Here is a 22,026-nt window from a genome sequence, read left to right as displayed (position 1 = left end):
CTGCAAAGAAACTCCGAGTTTAGTTTCTTTTTCTAATTTCCAAAAATTATAAACCTTTCCATCCAGGGATAAAAAAAATTGACTGACTTTTCTGAAAGGACAGAACCGCAATCAGGTCCTTTCACCACCCCAAACGGCCTCTTGACGCATATAGAACACATTGGCCGCTATCAGCAAAACGCAGTTCAACAGGCATAATCAAATGCAAACTATCCATTCCTAATATTAAACCTGCTTGCCACAAATCAATGCCAGGCAAATAAGAGTATGAACTAATATCAACCGATTGATTTGCAATATACTGTGCACACCAAACGCACTTTGCAGTTGAAAAGCATCACGATTTGACAATAAAAAAACACATTAAACAAAGGGATACGAGCATAAATATTTAAAGCTGGAAGCAAATTTTTAAAGATATGACTAAGATGGTATAACTTTGGGCTATTGCGAATTAGGTTAGCGTATTTAATAGGAACATCATTCTTATGTCTCCACTCCTTTTCATACATCATGACAGTAACTTCTAAACCCATCCATATATAATAAATTTGTATAAGAATTCCATTTAATCTGGTGTCTCATTAAACACCCCCTTTTCACATGACGAATTTGATATCGCATCAAATATCTGATATCGCAACATCCCACTGCCCCAAATAACGCATCAATACTAGTCTTCCTTGCTATAACCAGAAAACTGGTAAAACAGTTTTGATAAAAGAGGCGCGAAGAAAAACTAACAATAAGTTAAAATAGGGAAATGATGGCAGATTTGTTCGCTTTACACCCCATTTCCATAGATTTTTAGATCGATCTATCCCTGTGGGGAGTCTCACTAGATTACTGTCAGCTTGGCCGGCTTAAGCGTCTGTCCCGCCTACTAAAAGCTGTAAGGGGGTAATTAACTATGGTGCCCGCTCGGCTGACTGCAATTTAGCGTGAACCCCCAGGGAGTTAGGTCGATCTAAATCTTAATCTTTAGATCGATCTTAATCTCTGGGAAAGCACCCTTAGAGTGGGAATCCTTGGCATGCTATTCAGTATGCCCATGTGAATCCGCCGATTGAATGGTGTCAGTTATGTAACCTACTGTAGATATCTCAACTTAGCGGTATTTGTTTACTTTAGCCAGCCAAATCGCTGACCTAATCCAAATTTATTCGCTGGGGACCTTATGTGGGCCACAATATCTATAACGTCTCAACATGGAACCTCCACAACCCAAGTTAGACGCAATTTACACCAAGAGGAGATTCGACGGCCACATTGCCGTAGTGACCGGGGGAGCGTCTGGCATAGGTAGAGCGTGTGTTAAACGACTTGTGAGTGACGGGGCAATTGTGGCGTTTCTAGACGTCAATCGCGATGCGGGGGAACAGCTCGAGGCAGAGCTAAAAGGGGTGGGGTCTGACGCTATATATTACCACGTTGATGTCGCTGACAGAGATGCGTGTTTCCATGCAGTGGATGACATTGCCAGCAAACATGGCGGCTGCATCAACTATTTGGTCAACTGTGCTGCAACTTTCCTATTTAAAGGTACGATAGGAGTAGTCGGAAACGGACTTTACTTCTTAGTAAGACTATTGATCTTTATTATAGAAAAGGTCATTCTAATGTGTGTGCATTGGTATAATATGTCCCCAGCTCTTTTGGTGCTTACTCTGCAGCTTGCCTTCCATCTCACCGTTCGACTGGTATTATAGCATGTACTAATATAAAGGGAGGGACGTGGAGAAAAACAGAGAGAGAATGTTAACTAACAGGCAATCTGTTTCCCAGGTCTGGATGCCACGCCGTCCGACTGGAGGAAGGCTCTGAGCATCAACGTGGAAGGATACTCTAACATGGTTCAAGCTTGTGTTCCTCACTTGAAAAAAGGTAGGTCTCATTTGCATCGAGCGGTAAAATTATGTGTACCGCTCCAGTTTGAGAGTCCGGCAACCTGGCTGGTGCGCATGCGTGAGTGAGTTATCGCACGCAGCCGACACGTTTAACCGGTGTAAAGAAAGTGAGGGTCCCGCGTTACAGAAAGTCCGCCCCCTGTTCAGTTGCAATGGTTAGAGTTAGCCTGACCTAAGTGGGTTGAAATCTACATGTGGAGCGAGGCTTACCTGTACAAATGAACGGGAACCTGACTATCTATCATGGGGGACTCTCTTTCACGTTACACCGGATTGAATTTTATTGGAACTGGTAAATGTTCACTGGGACTTGTGAAAGACAGTTGAATATCGCTCAACAACTTCTTGCAAAAAAATGATGCCAAATTATTTTTAAAACGGTTTGACACAGTTTATTTTCATTTATTTATTAATTCGTTTCGTTATATATGTTTTGTTGCAATAAAGAAACAGTCGGTCTCTCTGATTTAATGGTTGCAAAACTACAGTACTAGTATATGTCACCAAGAGTTTATAATATCAATTACAACTATTTTATTTTAACCTGAATTTTTAGCGTACGAATAATTTAAAGTGTCATAGCATAACACATTTTCTCTTCAGCGTGAGAGCGTGATTGAGTTGTCCCTTTGTTTGTATTGTCAGGTATTTGCGATGTGTTTTGTCAATAAATAAATAAATAAATAACAGTTTACAATATCAAAATTAAGACTGTATGCGCTTTAGCCAATTCAAAAAACCAAATACATTCGACCTAATTGTATCCTATCCCAGATTCTCCAAGTCGAATATTTTTCTTTTTATTTTTCGAAACAAAAGCTCCTAGTGACGAATCATTGCACTTGGATTCGATGTTTTATACTCTTTTGATTATATAATTCAGTTTAAAATTTTTATTTCAACGTCTTTGTCGTGTTTTTTTTTTTTTTTTTTTTCATTTTAGAATTAAATATGTAAGTATTTTTAATTGTTTAATTGTTTTTAAATCTGAATTCGGAATTATGGGTAGCTTTATTTGATTTTTCTATATTTATTTATATATATTTATATTTATTTTTTCTTTATAGGACATACAGACGTACTGTAAAAAATGACTTTAGGACATTTTCAAACGCAGCTACTTCACGTGTGGTTTGATTAATGAATTTAATTAAAACTAATAATAATGAGAATTAGCTTGCCTTGACAGAGGTCTCAACTCTGTCAGTGCCTTGTAGTTCTTTGACGGGTTTTGCCTTTTACATGTAAATGTATATGACTTTGGGATATTTTCAAATATGGATGGTATTTCAGACACCCAGGATACAGCCTTAAAATCTCTGAATACTGCATAGATGTCAAACTGTATTAATTATTATTATTTTATTTATTTATTTATTTATTTATTCATTTATTTATTTATTCAGCCAAAGTAGGCATACGGGCCATCGTGAACATGGCCAGTGTTTCCAGTCACCTAGCCCAGACTGACCGCTGGACTTACAGTGCCTCTAAAGCCGCCGTCCTTCAGATGACCAGGTGTATGGCACTGGACCTTGCCAAAGACGGAATACGAGTGAACTCGATAACACCCGGGTCGATAAAAACGCCTGCGGTACGCTTAACACTTCTTATAATGCACCGGCTGATCAAAGGCGAACTTTAAACAAATCAAGCATCGAGACATGTCAAGATGTGGAAATATATTTTCAAATATCACGTTTTAAAAGAAAGTTGCGAAATGTTAAATAAGTTTCATATAAACAATTTTGACATTATTATTTAATTTTTTTTTTTGATAATATTGTTCATTTTATGTCATTTTCCGTAATGTTGATGCTTTTTTAATAAGCAGTAAGACTTAACAAAGTCCACCAAAATATGGAATTATTATTATTATTATTCAAGAAAATACTCTGCTTTTGAGAATACTATAATTATATTTGCGATAGCTAAAGCATACATGTAGATAAGTATAGGCATCCTTTGTTCATACTTATTTTCAGATTAATTCAGTACTACTGAAATTCCAATTTCAGCTGGTGGCATTTTCGAGAATAGATCCTGGCTTAGATGAGTGGTTAAAGTGCTGCCATATGCTGAATCGCAACGGCGAACCTTCAGAAGTTGCCGCAGCCGTTGCCTTCCTCTGCAGCAGAGACGCTTCCTTCATCACCGGCTCCGATCTCCCGGTAGATGGCGGTTATGCTGCGATAGGACCCGAACGACACGGAAGAAACGGCCCACAGTTTGAAGGCGTCATACCAGAGTAAAAAGTAATGAGGGAAATAGTGCACCGTGAGCGTACGCATATGAACTTCATTCTCCAAAGGATCTAAATTGCGTCACAGTCCTTTGGGTTGAATTCATGTCGCAGTGTCAGATCGTTGCCGAGTCAAAATGGAATTGTAGCTTGTCTAAAGTCATCTCTGCCTTGAAAGGATAACAACTCTTCGTATGGGATACATAATTTACAACGCACACGTTGTAAACAATAAATTATAAATAATAAATTATATTTAACAACCAAAACAGCTGTTTTGGCAATTATTCTGAAATCATTGCCTGCCATCGGATCAAATGACCTCCACACACGGTGGATGGCTTCCTCCAAAAACCAAAATTAAATAGGGGAAATAACTTTGAATTTCGGAACGTATTCATTAAGCATTACATATGTATAGCGACTTTTAAATCATCGTTTAAAAATAGTACAATCGATACTAGAAGGTGAATTTTACAAATTAACATCGTACAAATGTCCATGATAATGTGTTCCAATATTCTGTCATTTAATGCTTTCTGTGAGAGGTTAACTCGACGTAAAAGTTTAAAGGCATTTAACACCGCATTGTAAGGCATAATGTCAGTGACTGAGCGATCAGTCAGTGACGTCACTGCCGGTATATAACCCCTCCATTTGCTAGCATTACTCTTCTAGTGGGTAAAACACGACAGGCATAGGCCTACCAAGAAAGATAAAGTGGTATGGATTTTATTGATTTTAAGAATATGTACTTTCGCTTAAAAATAAAATAACAACCAGAAAATGGGAATCCGGCGTGACGTGACAGAGCGTCCTCCGTGGATTTGGTTGCCATTTATTTGCACAGGAAAGCTTCGCCCTAGATTTTGACCCACTCACGTCACGCTAGCCTTAACCAGTATAATTAAGGGGAGGGTCATGGGCTCTTTGTAACACCGGTCACGTCAGGTAGCACCGAGCATGTTCTCTCTGTCGACAGTCTGGTAGTCGTCCGTCCTTGTGACCATTCCCAGAGACTATATCGTACTAACTGTGGATCGATCTATCTCCAAGGGGATTCTCGCTAAATTCCTATCAGCTTGAATGGCTTAGATGTCCTACATGCCAACTGAAGCTGTTAGAGGAAATTAATTTTCGTTTAGCAGCTTCAGTAGGTTTGCCAGACAGCTAAGCCGCTTAAGCTGAACGCAATTTAGCGAAGAACCCCTCGGAGATGGATCGATCCAAAAAATTAGATGACTGCCAATCACCATCCTAGTAAAATAATCTTCCAGTATATATGATTGGATTTGAATAGATTTGTTACATCGATGTGCCCTTACAGTTGAACAAACACCAAGAATCAGGATTTTGCTCAGTAAGTGGAGGTATTTTTGGTCCACTGTGACCCCCCCCCCCCCAACCTCATTCAGCCACTGAGAAGCAGTTATATTTGTACACGTGCTGATGCATGCGTCATTTACCCGTCATTGTTGACTATGAACAATTACAATGCTAATGATTTCTTTACGTTTATTATTTGCCTTTCGTTTTAATTAGATCAGGTGTGGTGAAGGTATTGACTTTATGTTTCTGATTACACAAGGGTAAGAATTAAACAACATTCACGTTCCTTCATATTCTTTATTGTCACTTCCTAGCTACCTTAGCTACAATTTCTTTCTCTCCCTCTCAACCTCCTACAGTACATTGCTCTCCCTACAACATCTTACATGGTTCTCTCTCGTTTACATTACATCCTCCTACAGTACATTGCCCTCCTTACAACATCTTACATGGTTCTCTCTCGTTTACATTACATCCTCCGCTTAATTAAGTACGACTAGGTCATGTCAACCACCTCAGTTACTCTACAAAACACTTCGCTTGTGGCTGTCAATTACTAACATTACACAGGTAACAACAATTGATTAGCATAAGACTCTATAGACCTCATAATTCCATGTAAGAATAACGAAGTGTCGGTAATAATCAATAAACTAGGCAAAAGCTATGTCTGAAATTATGAGTCAAGAAGATCAATGACCGAAAATCACACAGGTCGATAATTCAAATAGGAGATGCATAGAAATGAATTAATCGTGACGTAAGGATGATATACACATGTAGGTGAACTACCTCTTTGCTTATCCAGGAATGTCGTGAACATTTACTTGACAACACATTTTAAAAACGAACATCTGCCAAATGTTTAGATCCTCTCCCAAACGAACGTACAGGTACACTATATCCAGTGCTAAAGCATTCCTCGTTTAATTTCAGTATAAACACTTAGTTATTTTTTTCAACTCTTACAGAGGTTTGTTTGATAATCGATTGAAAAATCGTTAGTGACAACACCAGACAGGTGGTCCCATTAATGTCTCATTCTGGCAAGTTGATAAAAAAATCTATTTTGACAAAGGGAAATAGTTCGATATATGCCCATCCAAGCAGATATGCTTTATGCAACCGAAATAAAGGGACAGTAGAATTACCGGTCGATAGACGGTAAAAAGCACTAACAATGTGCCAAATATCGAATGAGCAGTTTTACTGGATCAGGTGTCAATTAATGTGGACACATTCACACTTTTTTTTTCGGGCATAACTATCTGATTTACGCTTTGCAAGCTAGCCTAAAGTCATCTCTGCCTTGAAGGGATAACAACTCTTCGTATGAGATCCATAATTTACAATATAAAAATTGTAAAAAAAAACTCAACGAAATATAATAAATTATATTTTACAACCAAAACAGCGGTTTTGGCAATTGTTCTGAAATCAATGCTTGCCATCGGATCACATAACCTCCATACACGGTAGATGGCTTTCAACAAAAACCAAAATTAAAAAATGGTCATTTGGCCATTTCATGGATAAATATTGACTGTAGTTAAAAGTGATGTTTTGTTGACCCCCCCCCCCCCCCAATTCGCACATGCTCTTTCAGAATATGGGGTCAAATTTAACCCGTGAGCTTCGCATGACCTTGTAAGTGCCCATTGCCTTCAAGTTCAAAGGTCATTTGCAGGAAAATCCTTCGCCACTGGCTGAAGAGCCAGTTGCAAACTAATTATTATTATTATTATTATTGTTGTTGCTGCTGTTGTTGTTATTGTTGTTGCTGTTATTATTGAGTAGTATTAGTAGTAGTAGAAGAAGTAATAGTACTGAACCTAAAAAATAGATGAATGTCAATCACCATACTAGAAAATTAATCTTCTAGCATATATGGTTCGTTTTGAATAAATTTGTTACATCGATGTGCCCTTACAGTTGAACAAACACCAAGAATCAGGATTTGAGTGGAGTAAGTGGAGGTATTTTTGGTCCACTGTGAACGCCCCCTAGCCTCATTCAGCCACTGGGAAGCTGTTACATTTGTACACGTGCTGATACATGCGTCATTTACCCGTCATTGTTGACTATGAACAATTACAATGCTAATGATTTCTTTACGTTTATTATTTGCCTTTCGTTTCAATGCATTAGATCAGGTGTGACGAAGGTATTGACTTTACGCGAGGTAAGAACTAAACAACATTCATGTTCCTTCATATTTTTAATGTCACTTCCTAACTACCTTAGCTACAATTTCTTCCTCTCCCTATCAACCTCCCGCAGTACATTGCTCTCCCTACAACCGCTTACATGGTTCTCTCTCGTTTATATTACACCCTCCGCTTAAGTACGACGAGGTTATGTCAACCACCTCAAAACACTTCACTTGTGGCTGTCAATTACTACCATTACACAGGTAACAACAATTGATTAGCTTAAGACTCTATAGACCTCATAATTCCATGTAAGAATAACGAAGTGTCGGTAATAATCAATATACTAGGCAAAAGCTATGTCTGAAATTATGAGTCAAGAAGATCAATGATCGAAAATCACACAGGTCGATAATTCAAATAGGAGATGCATAGAAATGAATTAATCATGACGTAAGAATGATATATATACATGTAGGTGAACGACCTCTTTGCTTATCCAGGAATGTCGTGAACATTTACTTGACAACACATTTTAAAAACGAACATCTGCCAAATGTTCAGAACCTCTTCCAAACGAACGTACACAATATCCAGTGCTTAAAGTGATAATAACTCTTCATTTCGGCCAAAAAATGAATTTTCCTGGAGTGAACAACAATTTTCTCATACTAACCAATGGTCAATGAATCCATTTTTACATTCAAAGTTAGTCCCTGGTTTTTTTCTGAAAAGTTCGTTTTTTTGTTAAAATCTCTTAAGAGATTTTAACAGAGTATAGCCATCAATGGAGGTTACGTCGTCTAAAGACAAGCTTAGATATCAGAAAAATAGCTATAACTGCCCTTTTTTGTGGTACAACAGAATATATTATATTTCTATGAGTTATTCACAATGTTTTTATTGATTTCAGATGAAGAGTTATTATCCCTTTAAGCATTCCTCGTTTAATTTCAGTATAAACACTCCGTTAGTTTTTTTTTCAAGTCACACAGAGGTTTGTTTGATAATCGATTGAAAAATCGTTAGTGACAAAACAAAACAGGTGGTCTCTTAATGTCTCATTCCGGCAAATTGATAAAAAAACGAATCTATTTTGACAAAGTGAAATAATTCGATAAGCCCATCCAAGCCGATATGCTTTATGCATCCGAAATAAAGGGACAGTGGTTACCGGTCGATGAACGGTAAAAAGCACTAACAATGTGCAGATATCGAGTGAGCAGTTTTACTGGACCAGGTGTCAATAAATGTGGACACATTCACACTTTTTTCTGGTAGAACTATCTGGATGACGCTTTGCAAGGCTCACAAAGTGCTGATTTCAATCCGCTTGGCATGCTCGCAACGGGTATCCGGTGGATTACCTTTAGCTATTATAGTTAAGGAAAGATTGGTACCGTAAATACACATTACACTCTACGCTTTTGAGGCATAATTAACGTTATTAGGATCGAAGTGCATGACCGTAATTTGAAGGTGCCCCATCGCGATGTATCGATCTATTTTCCTTTGACAGTAAACAAGTACATGCAAAGCTGCTTTCATGTGACGTCTGTAAATACCTCTAAGGTTTAAACAGGTGAACCGTATTGTGACTTTCACTGATGTCTGTGGGACGCTACGAAAATGTCGTCCTCTGGGTGCTCTGTGATATTCTCGATGCTCGTCGTGGGAATTACTCTGAAAGGTAAGAAGTTTAGGTTCTGAAACAGCATAGAAAAATTATTTTTCTTCTAATAACTCTAAAATGTTTATTCGATGGTTAAACTAGAATTTTTCGCTAGTTGGAATCAACCAAAACAGTCATATTTTACACAAACAGAACAGGCAAATAAAGTACAGTCTTTATCATGGGCCTTAATCTGGTTGGACTTCCCGCCCAAAGGACCAGTGTATTGCTTATAAAGATCATTCTCGTATTTTGTCATTTTTTACACATTTTTCTGGATTCTGTTGGATCCAGATTTTGGTTAAGTTGGGGGCACAGTGATTATAAAATAGAGGTATAAAATGTGCCACGTTTCGTTAGGAAAATATAAACAGAGTAGACAAGTGAAATGTAACTGTATTACGCGGAATACAGGGATGGACATTGCTTGGGTTTGTGTTGGCTTCTTATACAGATACTTGGGAAAAGAAGGGGCGATCAGTCATGGCCAAAAGTTGGGTGCATGTAAGACTGTGTGTGTGTGTGTGTGTGTGTGTGTGTGTGTGTGTGTGTGTGTGTGCGTGCGTGTGTGTGTGTGTCTTTTGGGGTTGAGTGAATCTGCAATATGGATAACATGAAAGTTCCAAGATAAGGAAGGATATGTTGTGTGCTTTATCTCATAATAGTGACTTGTGCCGAACATTTCTGGCATAAAAAGTGGTGGTAACGAGCGAAGCAATTCGGACAGCTCACAGAAAAGCTCTGCATATCGCGGCAAGAGACGGTATTGAGGAAAGCCCTCCCTCCCACGTTTTGCCACAGTTGCGCAGCGAGCAGGGGGAAAGATTTCTCAACGCTAAACTATTTTTTGCTCAATGCCCCCCTCCTCCGCGTGCGCACACAAATACTAACACGCGCGCACCTTAAATATACAAGGTCCTGGACCGATAGGAATCTCGACTGCCAGAATTCAGTCGTACTTAAATATCAGCACCTAATTTATTAGACAGAATTATCTGCTAGTTGAGGTGGTAACACATGTAATGATGAGATTATCATATTTAATCATTCCTTGCGAAGGGGATATAATCTAAACCCGTCCCCACACCCCAACTCTTCTTTTGCGTCATCCCCTTTTTGAAAGTATCATAATGGCATCAGTGAAGTGAGATATACACCCGTACACTTTTGTAAATCACCATATTGACAAGACAGTTCAATTAATGAAATGGCGCTGTTGAAATTTACGGATACATTGAATTTCCCCTACAAAAAATGAAAAAAAAATTACATATAGATAAATGTTTTAAGTGTAAGTCCATATATATATATATATATATATATATATATATATATATATATATATATATATATATATATATACCTGTATAAAGCAAACCAAGTAGAGAAACTGCTACATATATGACCCCGGTATCATCGGCATTATTTTATTCTTTTTATAAGACAATTGGTGTTTTATTTTAGTGGTGTGATGCCATTTTTAGTGATTCATTTATTATCATATATATATATATATATATATATATATATATATATATATATATATATATATATATATTTATTTATTTTTTAATTTTTGGCATATGAACACCATTCGTTAAATATGCAAACATACCCCCATCGTTACTCCGCCACATCCTTAGTCTCCCTGCATCACAACTCCCCTATTTTGCCCCACCCCCCCCGCACATTTGTCACTGTTACTCCCTAGCGGTAAATATATAATAACGTACAGTGTGAAGATTCACGTCAACACTCTACCGTAAATACCGTGACGGAAAGTGATAGTTCTTTTCAATCGCATTCCAAATAACCGTTAGCTTAGGAGGAATGATGATGAAAGGTTGGGTAACGTTGTGTGTGCCTATCAATGCTGGTTATTAATATAATGATTTTGCTGGGAAGTAACATTGCGAGGAAGTAATAATGGACATGAAAAGATGATCCCAAGGCTGAGTTTGAGAAATGTAGGCCTAAGTCTGGTTTTGCAATAAAAGATCAATATCCAATCTGCATGTGAATATTCTCTTTTTTAACAAGGTTATACTGATTAAATGTTTTGAAGTATGGATCAATTTTTATGACGTACCTATTTCACATTAGAATGGACTTAGTGTCAATTAAATCAAAATGTTTTTTTTTTTTTTTTTTTAGAGAGAGAGAGAGAGGGAGGCCTCTTTTAAAACAGAGACTTCTACAAATGAGCAGACGCATGGTTCTTGTGTTCCGGAAAACTGAAAAATATATGAATAAATAAGCAAAAAGATATATATAATAATTCTACTCGTAATTGACATTGGGAGGCTGCATTAATGAACATGAAATGCTCACCTCAAGTCTGAGTTTGAGAAATGTAGGCCTAAGTCTGGTTTCGCAAAAGAAAAAAAAAGAGATCAATATCAGATCTGCACTCTGCTCTTTTAACAATGTTACGCTGATTAAATGTTTAAAGTATAAATCCATTTTTATATTGATTTCCCTTAATAATGGCCTTAATCTTGGTTAAAGCCTTTTTGCATTTTTTGAGAAACCTCTGTAAGTGGGGACTTCTACAAATATTTAGCCACGTGCTTTGTGTTCCAAAAAAGCTGAAAAAATACAGGTAAATAAAAAAGCAAACCAAATAAAATGGTTTTGCTCGGAAGTAACTTTCAGTTGGGAGACATTAATTATGGACATAAGAAGATGACCCCAAAGCTGGGTTTGAGAAAAGTGGGCCTAATTCTGGTTTCGCAAAAAAAAAAAATAAAATAAATAAATAAATAAATAAATCAATATCCAATCTGCAGTTGGACACTTTTAACAAAGTAACAGTGATTAAATTTATAAAGCATAGATCAACAATGTTAGTCATATTTCCTGTATAATAATGGTCTAGGTCTCGTTTAAGGCCTATTGTTTTCTGAGCGACTACTTTTACAAAAGTCACTTCTACAAATATTGAGACACTGGCTTCTTGTGTTCCAAAAAGCAGAAAAATACAGGTAAATAAAAAGCAAACAAAATATAACAATTTTTCCGGGTGCCATTGGTAGGCAGTGATAATGGACATGAGATGATGACCTCAAGGCTGAGTTTGAGAAGTGTAGGTCTAAATCTGGTTTGGCAATAATAGATCAATATCAGGTCAGCAATAGAACATTCTCTTTTTTAACAATGCTACCTTGATTAAATGTTTTTAAAGCATGGATCAATTTTTATGACGTACGTATTTCACATTAGAATGGTCTTAGTGTCAATTAATACCTACTGTTTTTTTGAGAAGCCTCTTTTCAAACATGGATTTCTACAAATATTTAGACACAGATTTCTCGTGTTCCAAAAAGTTGACAAAATATTTAGACATATAAAGAAGCAAACCAAATATAATGATTTTTCTGGGAAGTAACATAGGGAGGAAGTAATTTTAGACATAAGAAGATGAACTGAAAGGCTGAGTTTGAGAAATGAAGGCCTAAGCCTTGTTTCGCAAAAAATAAATCATTTCCAATCTGCAATTGGGCACTCCCTCTTCTTACAATGTTATAACTATTAAATGTTTAAAGCACATATCAATAATTTCTGTCATATTTCCCATAATAATGACCTCGGTCTCTGTTAAAGCCTTTTTTTAACGGACACTTTTACAAAAGGCACTTGTACAAATATTCAGACCGGGCTTCTTGTGTTTCAAAAAGCAGAAAATTTATATAAAAAGCAAGCCAAATATAATGATTTTCCTGGGAAGCAACATTGCAAGGAAGTAATAATGGCCATGAAAAGATGACCCCAAGGCTGAGTTTGAGAAATGTAGGCCTAAGTCTCGTTTTGCATAAAAAAGGTCAATATCCAATCTGCATGTGAACATTCTCTTTTTAACAATGCTATATTGATTAAATGTTTTTAAATCATGGATCAATTTTTTATGACGTACGTTTTTCACATTACAATGGCCTTAGTGTCAATTAAAACCAAATGATGTTTTTTTGTTAATTAATTAATTTATTTATTTTTGAGAGGCCTCTTTTAGAACAGGGACTGCTACAAATGTGTAGACGCATGCTTCTTGTGTTCTGGAAAACTGAAAAATATATAGATATATAAGCAAAAAAAAAAAAATAATAATAAAATAATGGTTTTGCTGGGAAGTGACATTGACAGGCAAAAATAACGGACATGGAATGCTGGCCTCAAGGCAGAATTTGAGAAATGTAGGCCTAAGTCTGGTTTCGCAAAAAAAAAATCTAAGTCTTATCTGCACGTGGACTCTGCTCTTCTAAAAATGCTACACTGATTAAATGTTTAAAGTGTATGTCCATTTTTATATCGTATTCCCCTTAATAATGGCCTTGATCTTAGTTAAAGCCTACTGTTTTTTTACGAACCCTTGTAAATGGGAACTTCTACAAATACAGACTTGACATTTAATATGGAATATTTCAGTTTCGAAGGTATACCTAGGTAAAAATACGTTCTTTTTTCAAAAAACTCCGATCTCATATAAGATTTGTGAATGTAAAAGTGTGCAGTCAGGTGTGTCACTACCAATTAACTGACTTTCATGCCTGTTGCGCTGCTACATTATGTAATTTGCAGTGATTTAATTGGGTAGTGTTCCTTAGGGCTGATCAAAGCTTGGCTTAGGCAAAGCTTGGTTCTGTCAAAAAAATATCCATATTTCGGCAACTACTGCATAGAAGAATTTGAAATTTTGCATGCAAGCGGTCAGTTTTGCAGTGCGTAAAATGAGCCAAGTAGTGCATTACAAATTTGTTAATCTAAGGCAGAATGGCGCGAAAAATACAAACATAACCAGACAGATCATAGCGCCAAACGGAACGGTCCCCACAGTTTTATAGAGTAATGCCCAGACTGATGTACCTGCACAGAGGTGACCCCCAATGTATCAAAATTTTACCTACAGGGTACAGGACCCACTGTCTTTCGGTATACGCTGCTGCAACTCAACAAAAAACACTTAGTCCGTTCAGAACGAGGGGTAAATTGCCACTAAAATGCATTTTTCAAAGCCCTTAGCGAACACTAAACTGGTTTTAGCAGGTAAGAACACCAAATGACCTCCGAGGTACCCACTGTATACAGCAAAACATCGTCGTCTGTTTCTCTAATGAATTGGGGGCCATGAACGATTCTGGGTAGAACACTGAAACTGCGTGGTTTTCTTTATTGAGGTCAGATTTCACCTGTACCGCCCAATTAGTCAAAACAGAGTTTACAGATATCCAGAAGAGGCCTACGACGAAGCATATGCCGGGTCTAAAGTGACAAGGGTGATTGACAGCGTCAGTATTTGGAGTAGATTCCACATTGGTGCCAAAACACCAACGGTAGTCATCGACGAAAACCTGAACCAGATCAAATAAAGGAATAATCTCGGAACCACTTGACTATCATTTGATAGGGGGCACCTAAGGAACAATTCTAGGTTGCACGATGAGGTTGCAGGTTCACACAGAGCACTTTTAATAGCAGATAACTTGCAGAACCAAGGGAATGAGCAGCTACCCTGGTCATCAAAATCGCCACATTTGAACCACATAGACAATATTTCGGTAGACCATTACTCACCAATCAACTGCCTACATGTCCTACAACAAAACTGGACCAGATTGGACAATTTTAGACCGATGCCTGGAATGCTATTCCAGATTGACCTCTTAAAACCTACCCCCAAGAAATGCCTTGCCGCTTGAGAGCGCTGGCAACAGCCACGAAGAGGCCAGGCGTAACAACGACCATTACTGTGACTAGCAACTGACATGAGGGTCTTTTGTGGAGCGTATTACCCTTTTACAGACGATAATTTGGAAAATATGGAGATCTAAAATATCTCTTTTAATGGGAGTCGTATGACATGGAATAGGCAACGTGTTTTTGTTTGCTTCTCTGGCGAATTCCATTAATGAAATGATGTCACAATGACATCAAAGAGATAATTTTAAGTTATTAAAACACGATTTTAATCCTTATTTTCATTTATCAGTCAGCAAAATAGGAAAAAACTGATAAAAAATTATTTCGAAAAAAATATTCCATATTAAATGTCAAGTCTGTATTTAGACACAGGCATCTTGTGTTCAAAAAAGCTGAAAAAAATACAGGTTAATAAAAAAGCAAACCAAATATAATGGTTTTGCTCGGAAGGTACTTTGGGAGGAAGTAATCATGACCATAAGAAGATGACCCAAAGCGGAGTTTGAGGAAAGTGGGCCTAATTCTGGTTTCGCAAAAAAAAAAAAAAAAAAAAAAAAAAAAAAAAAAAAAAAAAAAAAACGTTGGGCACTCTCTCTTTGAACAATGTAACAGTGATTAAATGTTTAAAGCATAGATCAATGATGTTTGTCATATTTCCCATAATAATTGCCGCAGTCACTCTTAAAAGATGTCGGTAAATATATGATAACGTACAGTGTGAAGATTCACATTAACACTCAACCGTAAATTCCGTGACGGAAAGTGATATTTCCTTTCAATCGCACTCCAAATACCCATGAAGAGGAGTGGTGATAAGGGGTTGGATAACGATGTGGCTGCCTATCAACGCTGGTTATTAACATAGTGATTTTTCTGGGAAGTAACATTGCGAGGAAGTAATAATGGACATGAAAAAGATGACCCCAAGGTTGAGATTGAGAAATGTACATGTAGGCCTAAGTATGGTTTCGCAATAAAATACCAATATTCAATCTGCACGGACTCTGCTCTTCTGACAATGTTACACTGATTGAATGTTAAAAGCGTAGGCTAAATTTTATATCGAATTTTATATAAAGATGGTTTCAATCTCTTGTTTAAGCCTACTGCTTTTTTAATAATCCTTTTGAAACAAGGACTTCTACAGATATTTAGACACGAGCGCCTTGTGTTCCCAAAGTCCAAAATTTATATAAAAATGCAAACCAAATATAACGATTTTACTGGGCAGTAATAATGGACATGAGATGATGACCTCAAGGCAAAGTTTGAGATATGTAGGCCTAAGTCTGATTTTGCAAAAAAAAAATCAATATCCAATTTGCATAGAGTCTCTCTCTCTCTCTCTCTCTCTCTCTCTCTCTCTCTCTCTCTAGTAACAATGTTACACTGATTGGATATTCAAAGTGTGGGTCCATTTTTATATCCTATTTCCCTTTATAACGGCCTTGATCTTAGTTCAAGTCTTTTTTGCTTTTGAGGCATAATGAACGTCATTAGGATCGTAGTGCATGACCGTAACTTGAAGGTGCCCCATCGCTATGTATCGATCTATTTTCCTTTGACAGTAAACAAGTACATGCAAAGCTGCTTTTATTTGACGTCTGTAAATACCTCTCAGGTTTTAACAGGTGAGCCGTATTGTGACTTTCACATTTCTCGTTGACTGATGTCTGTGGGACGCTTCGAAAATGTCGTCCTCTGGGTGCTCTGTGATATTCTCGATGCTTGTCGTGGGAATTACTCTGAAAGGTAAGAAGTTTAGGTTCTGAAACAGCATAGAAAAATTATTTTTCTTCTAATAACTCTAAAATGATTATTCGATGGTTAAAGTAGAATTTTTCGCTGGTTGGAATCAACCAAAATAGTCATCTTTTACACAAACAGAACAGGCAAATAAAGTACAGCCTTTATCATGGGCCTTAATCTGGTTGGACTTCCCGGCCAAAAGTACACGTGTATTGCTTATAAAGATCATTCTCGTATTTTGTCATTTTTTACACATTTTTCTGGATTCTGTTGGATCCAGATTTTGGTTAAGTTGGGGGCACAGTGATTATAAAATAGAGGTATAAAATGTGCCACGTTTCGTTAGGAAATATAAACAGAGTAGACAAGTGAAATGTAACTGTATTACGCGGAATACAGGGATGGACATTGCTTGGGTTTGTGTTGGCTTCTTATAAAGATACTTGGGAAAAGAAGTGGCGATCAGTAATGGCCAAAAGTTGGGTGCATGTAAGACTGTGTGTGCGTGTGTGTGTGTGTCTTGTGGGGGTGAGTGAATCTGCAATATGGATAACATGGAAGTTCCAAGATAAGGAAGGAAATGTTGTGTGCTTTATCTCATAAAAGTGACTTGTGCCAAACATTTCTGGCATAAAGTAGTTGAGATAACGAGTAAAGCAATTCGGACAGCTCACATAATAAATTCTCCATATCGCGGCGAGAGACAGTATTGACGAAAGTCCTCCCTCACACTTTTTTCCACAGTTGCGCAGCGAGCAGGGGGGGGGGGGGAGATTTCTCAACGCTAAACTATTTTTTACTTAATGCCCCCCACCCCACCCCACCCCCGCACACAAACACTAGCACGCGCGCACCTTATATATGTGTGTGTGCGTGTGTGTGTGTTTGTGTGTGTGTGTGCCTGGACAGATAGGCATCTCGACTGCCAGAATTCACTCGTACTTAAATATCAGCACCTAAATTTATTAGACAGAATTATCTACTAGTTGATGCGATAACACATGCGATGATGAAAATATCATATTTAATCATTCCTTCCGAAGAGGATATACCGGTAATAATCTGAACCCGTCATCACACCCCAACTCTTCTTTTGCATCATCCCCTTTTTGGTGGTATCAGAAAGTATCATAACGACATCATTCGAAGTGAGATATGCACCCGCACTGTTTTGCAAAACACCATGATGACAAGACAGTTCAATTAATCAAATTGCGCTGTTGAAACTTACGGATACATTGAATCTAATATTCACATATATTTCCCCGACAAAAAATGAAGAAAAAAAAAAATATATATATATATAAAGCAAACCAAGAGGATGGACTGCTACATATATGACATCTTTTTATAAGACAATTGGTGTTTTATTTCAGTGGTGTGATGCCATTTTTTATTGATTCATTTATTTTTTAATTGGCATATGAACCATTCGTTAAATATGCAAACATCCCCCCATCGTTACTCCGCCCCATCCTTAGTCTCCCTGCATCACAACTCCCCTATTTTGCCCCCCCCCCCCCGCACATTTGTCACTGTCACTCCCTAGCGGTAAATATATAATAACGTACAGTGTGAATCATCACGTCAACACTCTACCGTAAATAGCGTGACGGAAAGTGATATTTGTGCTCTTCTAACAATGATTAAATGTTTAAAGTGTATGTCCATTTTTATATTGATTTCCCTTAATAATGGCCTTGATCTTATTTAAAGCCTTTTTTTTTTTTTTTTTTTTTTTTTTTTTGAGAACCCTTTGTAAAAAAAAATCAATATCCAATCTGCAGTTGGGCACTCTCTCTTCGAACAATATTAAAATTTTAAGCATAGATCACTGATATTTGTCATGTTTCCCACAATAATTACCGCAGTCTCTGTTAAAACCTATCGGTAAATATATAATAACGTACAGTGTGAAGATTCACGTCAACACTCTACCGTAAATACCGTGACGGAAAGTGATAGTTCTTTTCAATCGCATTCCAAATAACCGTTAGGAGGAATGATGATGAAAGGTTGGGTAACGATGTGGGCGCGTATCAATGCTGGTTATTAATATAGTGATTTTTATGGGAAGTAGCATTGCAAGGAAGTAATAATGGACATGAAAAGAAGACCTCAAGGCTGAGTTTGAGAAATGTAGGCCCAAGTCTGGTTTTGCAATAAAAGATCAATTTCCAATCTGCATCTGAATATTCTCTTTTTAACAAGGTTATACTGATTAAATGTTTTTGAAGCATGGAACAATTTTTATGACGTACGTATTTCACATTAGAATGGCCTTAGTGTTTTTTTTTTTTTTTTTTTTTTTTTTTTTTTTTTTAGAGAGAGAGAGAGGCCTCTTTTAAAACAGAGACTTCTACAAATGAGCAGACGCATGGTTCTTGTGTTCCGGAGAACTGAAAAATATATGAATATATAAGCAAAAAAAAATATATAATAATTTTACTCGTAATTGACATTGGGAGGCTGTAATAATGGACATGAAATGCTCACCTCAAGGCTGAGTTTGAGAAATGTAGGCCTAAGTCTGGTTTCGCAAAAGAAAAAAAAACAGATCAATATCAGATCTGCACTCTGCTCTTTTAACAATGTTTCGATGATTAAATGTTTAAAGTGTAAATCCATTTTTATATTGATTTCCCTTAATAATGGCCTTGATCTTGGTTAAAGCCTTTTTGTATTTTTTGAGAAACCTCTGTAAGTGGGGACTTCTACAAATATTTAGCCACGTGCTTTGTGTTCCAAAAAGCTGAAAAAATACAGGTAAATAAAAAAGCAAACCAAATATAATGGTTTTGCTCGGAAGTAACTTTCAGTTAGGAGACAGTAATTATGGACATAAGAAGATGACCCCAAAGCTGGGTTTGAGAAAAGTGGGCCTAATTCTGGTTTCGCAAAAAAAAAAAAAATAAAAATAAATAAATAAATAAATAAATAAATAAATAAATAAATATCCAATCTGCAGTTGGGCACTTTTAACAATGTAACAGTGATTAAATTTATAAAGCATAGATCAACAATGTTTGTCATATTTCCTGTATAATAATGGTCTAGGTCTCTGTTAAGGCCTATTGTTTTCTGAGCGACTACTTTTACAAAAGTCACTTCTACAAATATTGAGACACTGGCTTTTTGTGTTCCAAAAAGCAGAAACATACAGGTAAATAAAAAGAAAACAAAATATAACAATTTTCCGGGTGCCATTGGTAGGCAGTGATAATGGACATGAGATGATGACCTCAGGGCTGAGTTTGAGAAGTATAGGCCTAAATCTGGTTTGGCAATAATAGATCAATATCAGGTCAGCAATAGAACATTCTCTTTTTTAACAATGCTTCCTTGATTAAATGTTTTTAAAGTATGGATCAATTTTTATGACGTACGTATTTCACCTTATAATGGTCTTAGTGTCAATTAATACCTACTGTTTTTTTTTTTTTTTTTTTTTTTTTTTTTTGAGAAGCCTCTTTTCAAACAAGGATTTTTTTACAAATATTTAGACAGATTTCTCGTGTTCCAAAAAGTTGACAAAATATTTAGACATATAAAGAAGCAAACCAAATATAATGATTTTTCTGGGAAGTAACATAGGGAGGAAGTAATTTTAGACATAAGAAGATGAACTGAAAGGCTGAGTTTGAGAAATGAAGGCCTAAGCCTTGTTTCGCAAAAAATAAATCATTTCCAATCTGCAATTGGGCACTCCCTCTTCTTACAATGTTATAATTATTAAATGTTTAAAGCACATATCAATAATTTCTGTCATATTTCCCATAATAATGACCTCGGTCTCTGTTAAAGCCTTTTTTTAACGGACACTTTTACAAAAGGCACTTGTACAAATATTCAGACCCGGGCTTCGTGTGTTTCAAAAAGCAGAAAATTTATATAAAAAGCAAACCAAATATAATGATTTTTCTGGGAAGTAACATTGCAAGGAAGTAATAATGGCCATGAAAAGATGACCCCAAGGCTGAGTTTGAGAAATGTAGGCCTAAGTCTCGTTTTGCATAAAAAAGGTCAATATCCAATCTGCATGTGAACATTCTCTTTTTAACAATGCTATATTGATTAAATGTTTTTAAATCATGGATCAATTTTTATGACGTACGTATTTCACATTACAATGGCCTTAGTGTCAATTAAAACCAAATGTTGTTTTTTTGTTAATTAATTAATTTATTTATTTTTGAGAGGCCTCTTTTAAAACAGGGACTGCTACAAATGTGTAGACGCATGCTTCTTGTGTTCTGGAAAACTGAAAAATATATAAATATATAAGCAAAAAAAAAAATAATAAAATAATAAAATAATGGTTTTGCTGGGAAGTGACATTGACAGGCAAAAATAACGGACATGGAATGCTGGCCTCAAGGCAGAATTTGAGAAATGTAGGCCTAAGTCTGGTTTCGCAAAAAAAATCTAACTCTTATCTGCACGTGGACTCTGCTCTTCTAAAAATGCTACACTGATTAGATGTTTAAAGTGTATGTCCATTTTTATATCGTATTCCCCTTAATAATGGCCTTGATCTTTGTTAAAGCCTACTGTTTTTTTACGAACCCTTTCTAAACGGGAACTTCTACAAATATTCAGACACAGGCTTTTCGTGTTCCAAAAATCGGAAAAGATACAGGTTAATAAAAAAAGCAAACCAAATATAATGGTTTTGCTCGGAAGGAACTTTGGGAGGAAGTAATCATGACCATAAGAAGATGACCCAAAGCGGAGTTTGAGGAAAGTGAACCTAATTCTGGTTTCGCAAAAAAAAAAAAAAAAAAAAAAAAAAAAAAAAAAAAAAAAAATCAACGTTGGGCACTCTCTCTTTGAACAATGTAACAGTGATTAAATGTTTAAAGCATAGATCAATGATGTTTGTCATATTTCCCATAATAATTGCCGCAGTCACTCTTAAAAGATGTCGGTAAATATATGATAACGTACAGTGTGAAGATTCACATTAACACTCAACCGTAAATTCCGTGACGGAAAGTGATATTTCCTTTCAATCGCACTCCAAATACCCATGAAGAGGAGTGGTGATAAGGGGTTGGATAACGATGTGGCTGCCTATCAACGCTGGTTATTAACATAGTGATTTTTCTGGGAAGTAACATTGCGAGGAAGTAATAATGGACATGAAAAGATGACCCCGAGGTTGAGATTGAGAAATGTACATGTAGGCCTAAGTATGGTTTCGCAATAAAATACCAATATTCAATCTGCACGGACTCTGCTCTTCTAACAATGTTACACTGATTGAATGTTAAAAGCGTAGGC

The 22,026-nt window shown here is 36.6% G+C and overlaps 1 protein-coding gene across 1 annotated transcript; it reads left to right on the top strand.

The window, feature by feature from the left end:
• Positions 1-789: 789 nt before the first annotated feature.
• Positions 790-5,184, top strand: LOC106165321 (uncharacterized). Its single transcript, XM_013543492.2, has 4 exons — positions 790-1,542; positions 1,786-1,884; positions 3,314-3,501; positions 3,926-5,184. The coding sequence occupies exons 1-4, from the start codon at positions 1,209-1,211 to the stop codon at positions 4,157-4,159; spliced, it is 855 nt and encodes a 284-aa protein (XP_013398946.2). The 5' UTR covers positions 790-1,208; the 3' UTR covers positions 4,160-5,184.
• The last annotated feature ends 16,842 nt before the right edge of the window (positions 5,185-22,026 follow it).

This window comes from Lingula anatina, chromosome 8 (genome assembly GCF_051362555.1).
Source record: "Lingula anatina isolate TDL-2025a chromosome 8, LinAna3.0, whole genome shotgun sequence".
Lineage (NCBI taxonomy): Eukaryota > Metazoa > Brachiopoda > Lingulata > Lingulida > Lingulidae > Lingula > Lingula anatina.
This window is presented reverse-complemented; position numbering and strand designations above follow the sequence as displayed.

What these genes read in the sequence shown, in the direction of transcription:
- LOC106165321 (XM_013543492.2), top strand. Translation starts at nt 1,209, where the DNA reads ATGGAACCTCCACAACCCAAGTTAGACGCAATTTACACCAAGAGGAGA. An exon ending in TGTTCCTCACTTGAAAAAAG is followed by an intron (nt 1,885 to 3,313) that starts GTAGGTCTCATT and finishes TTATTTATTCAG; the next exon opens with CCAAAGTAGGCATACGGGCC. An exon ending in GGTCGATAAAAACGCCTGCG is followed by an intron (nt 3,502 to 3,925) that starts GTACGCTTAACA and finishes TTCCAATTTCAG; the next exon opens with CTGGTGGCATTTTCGAGAAT.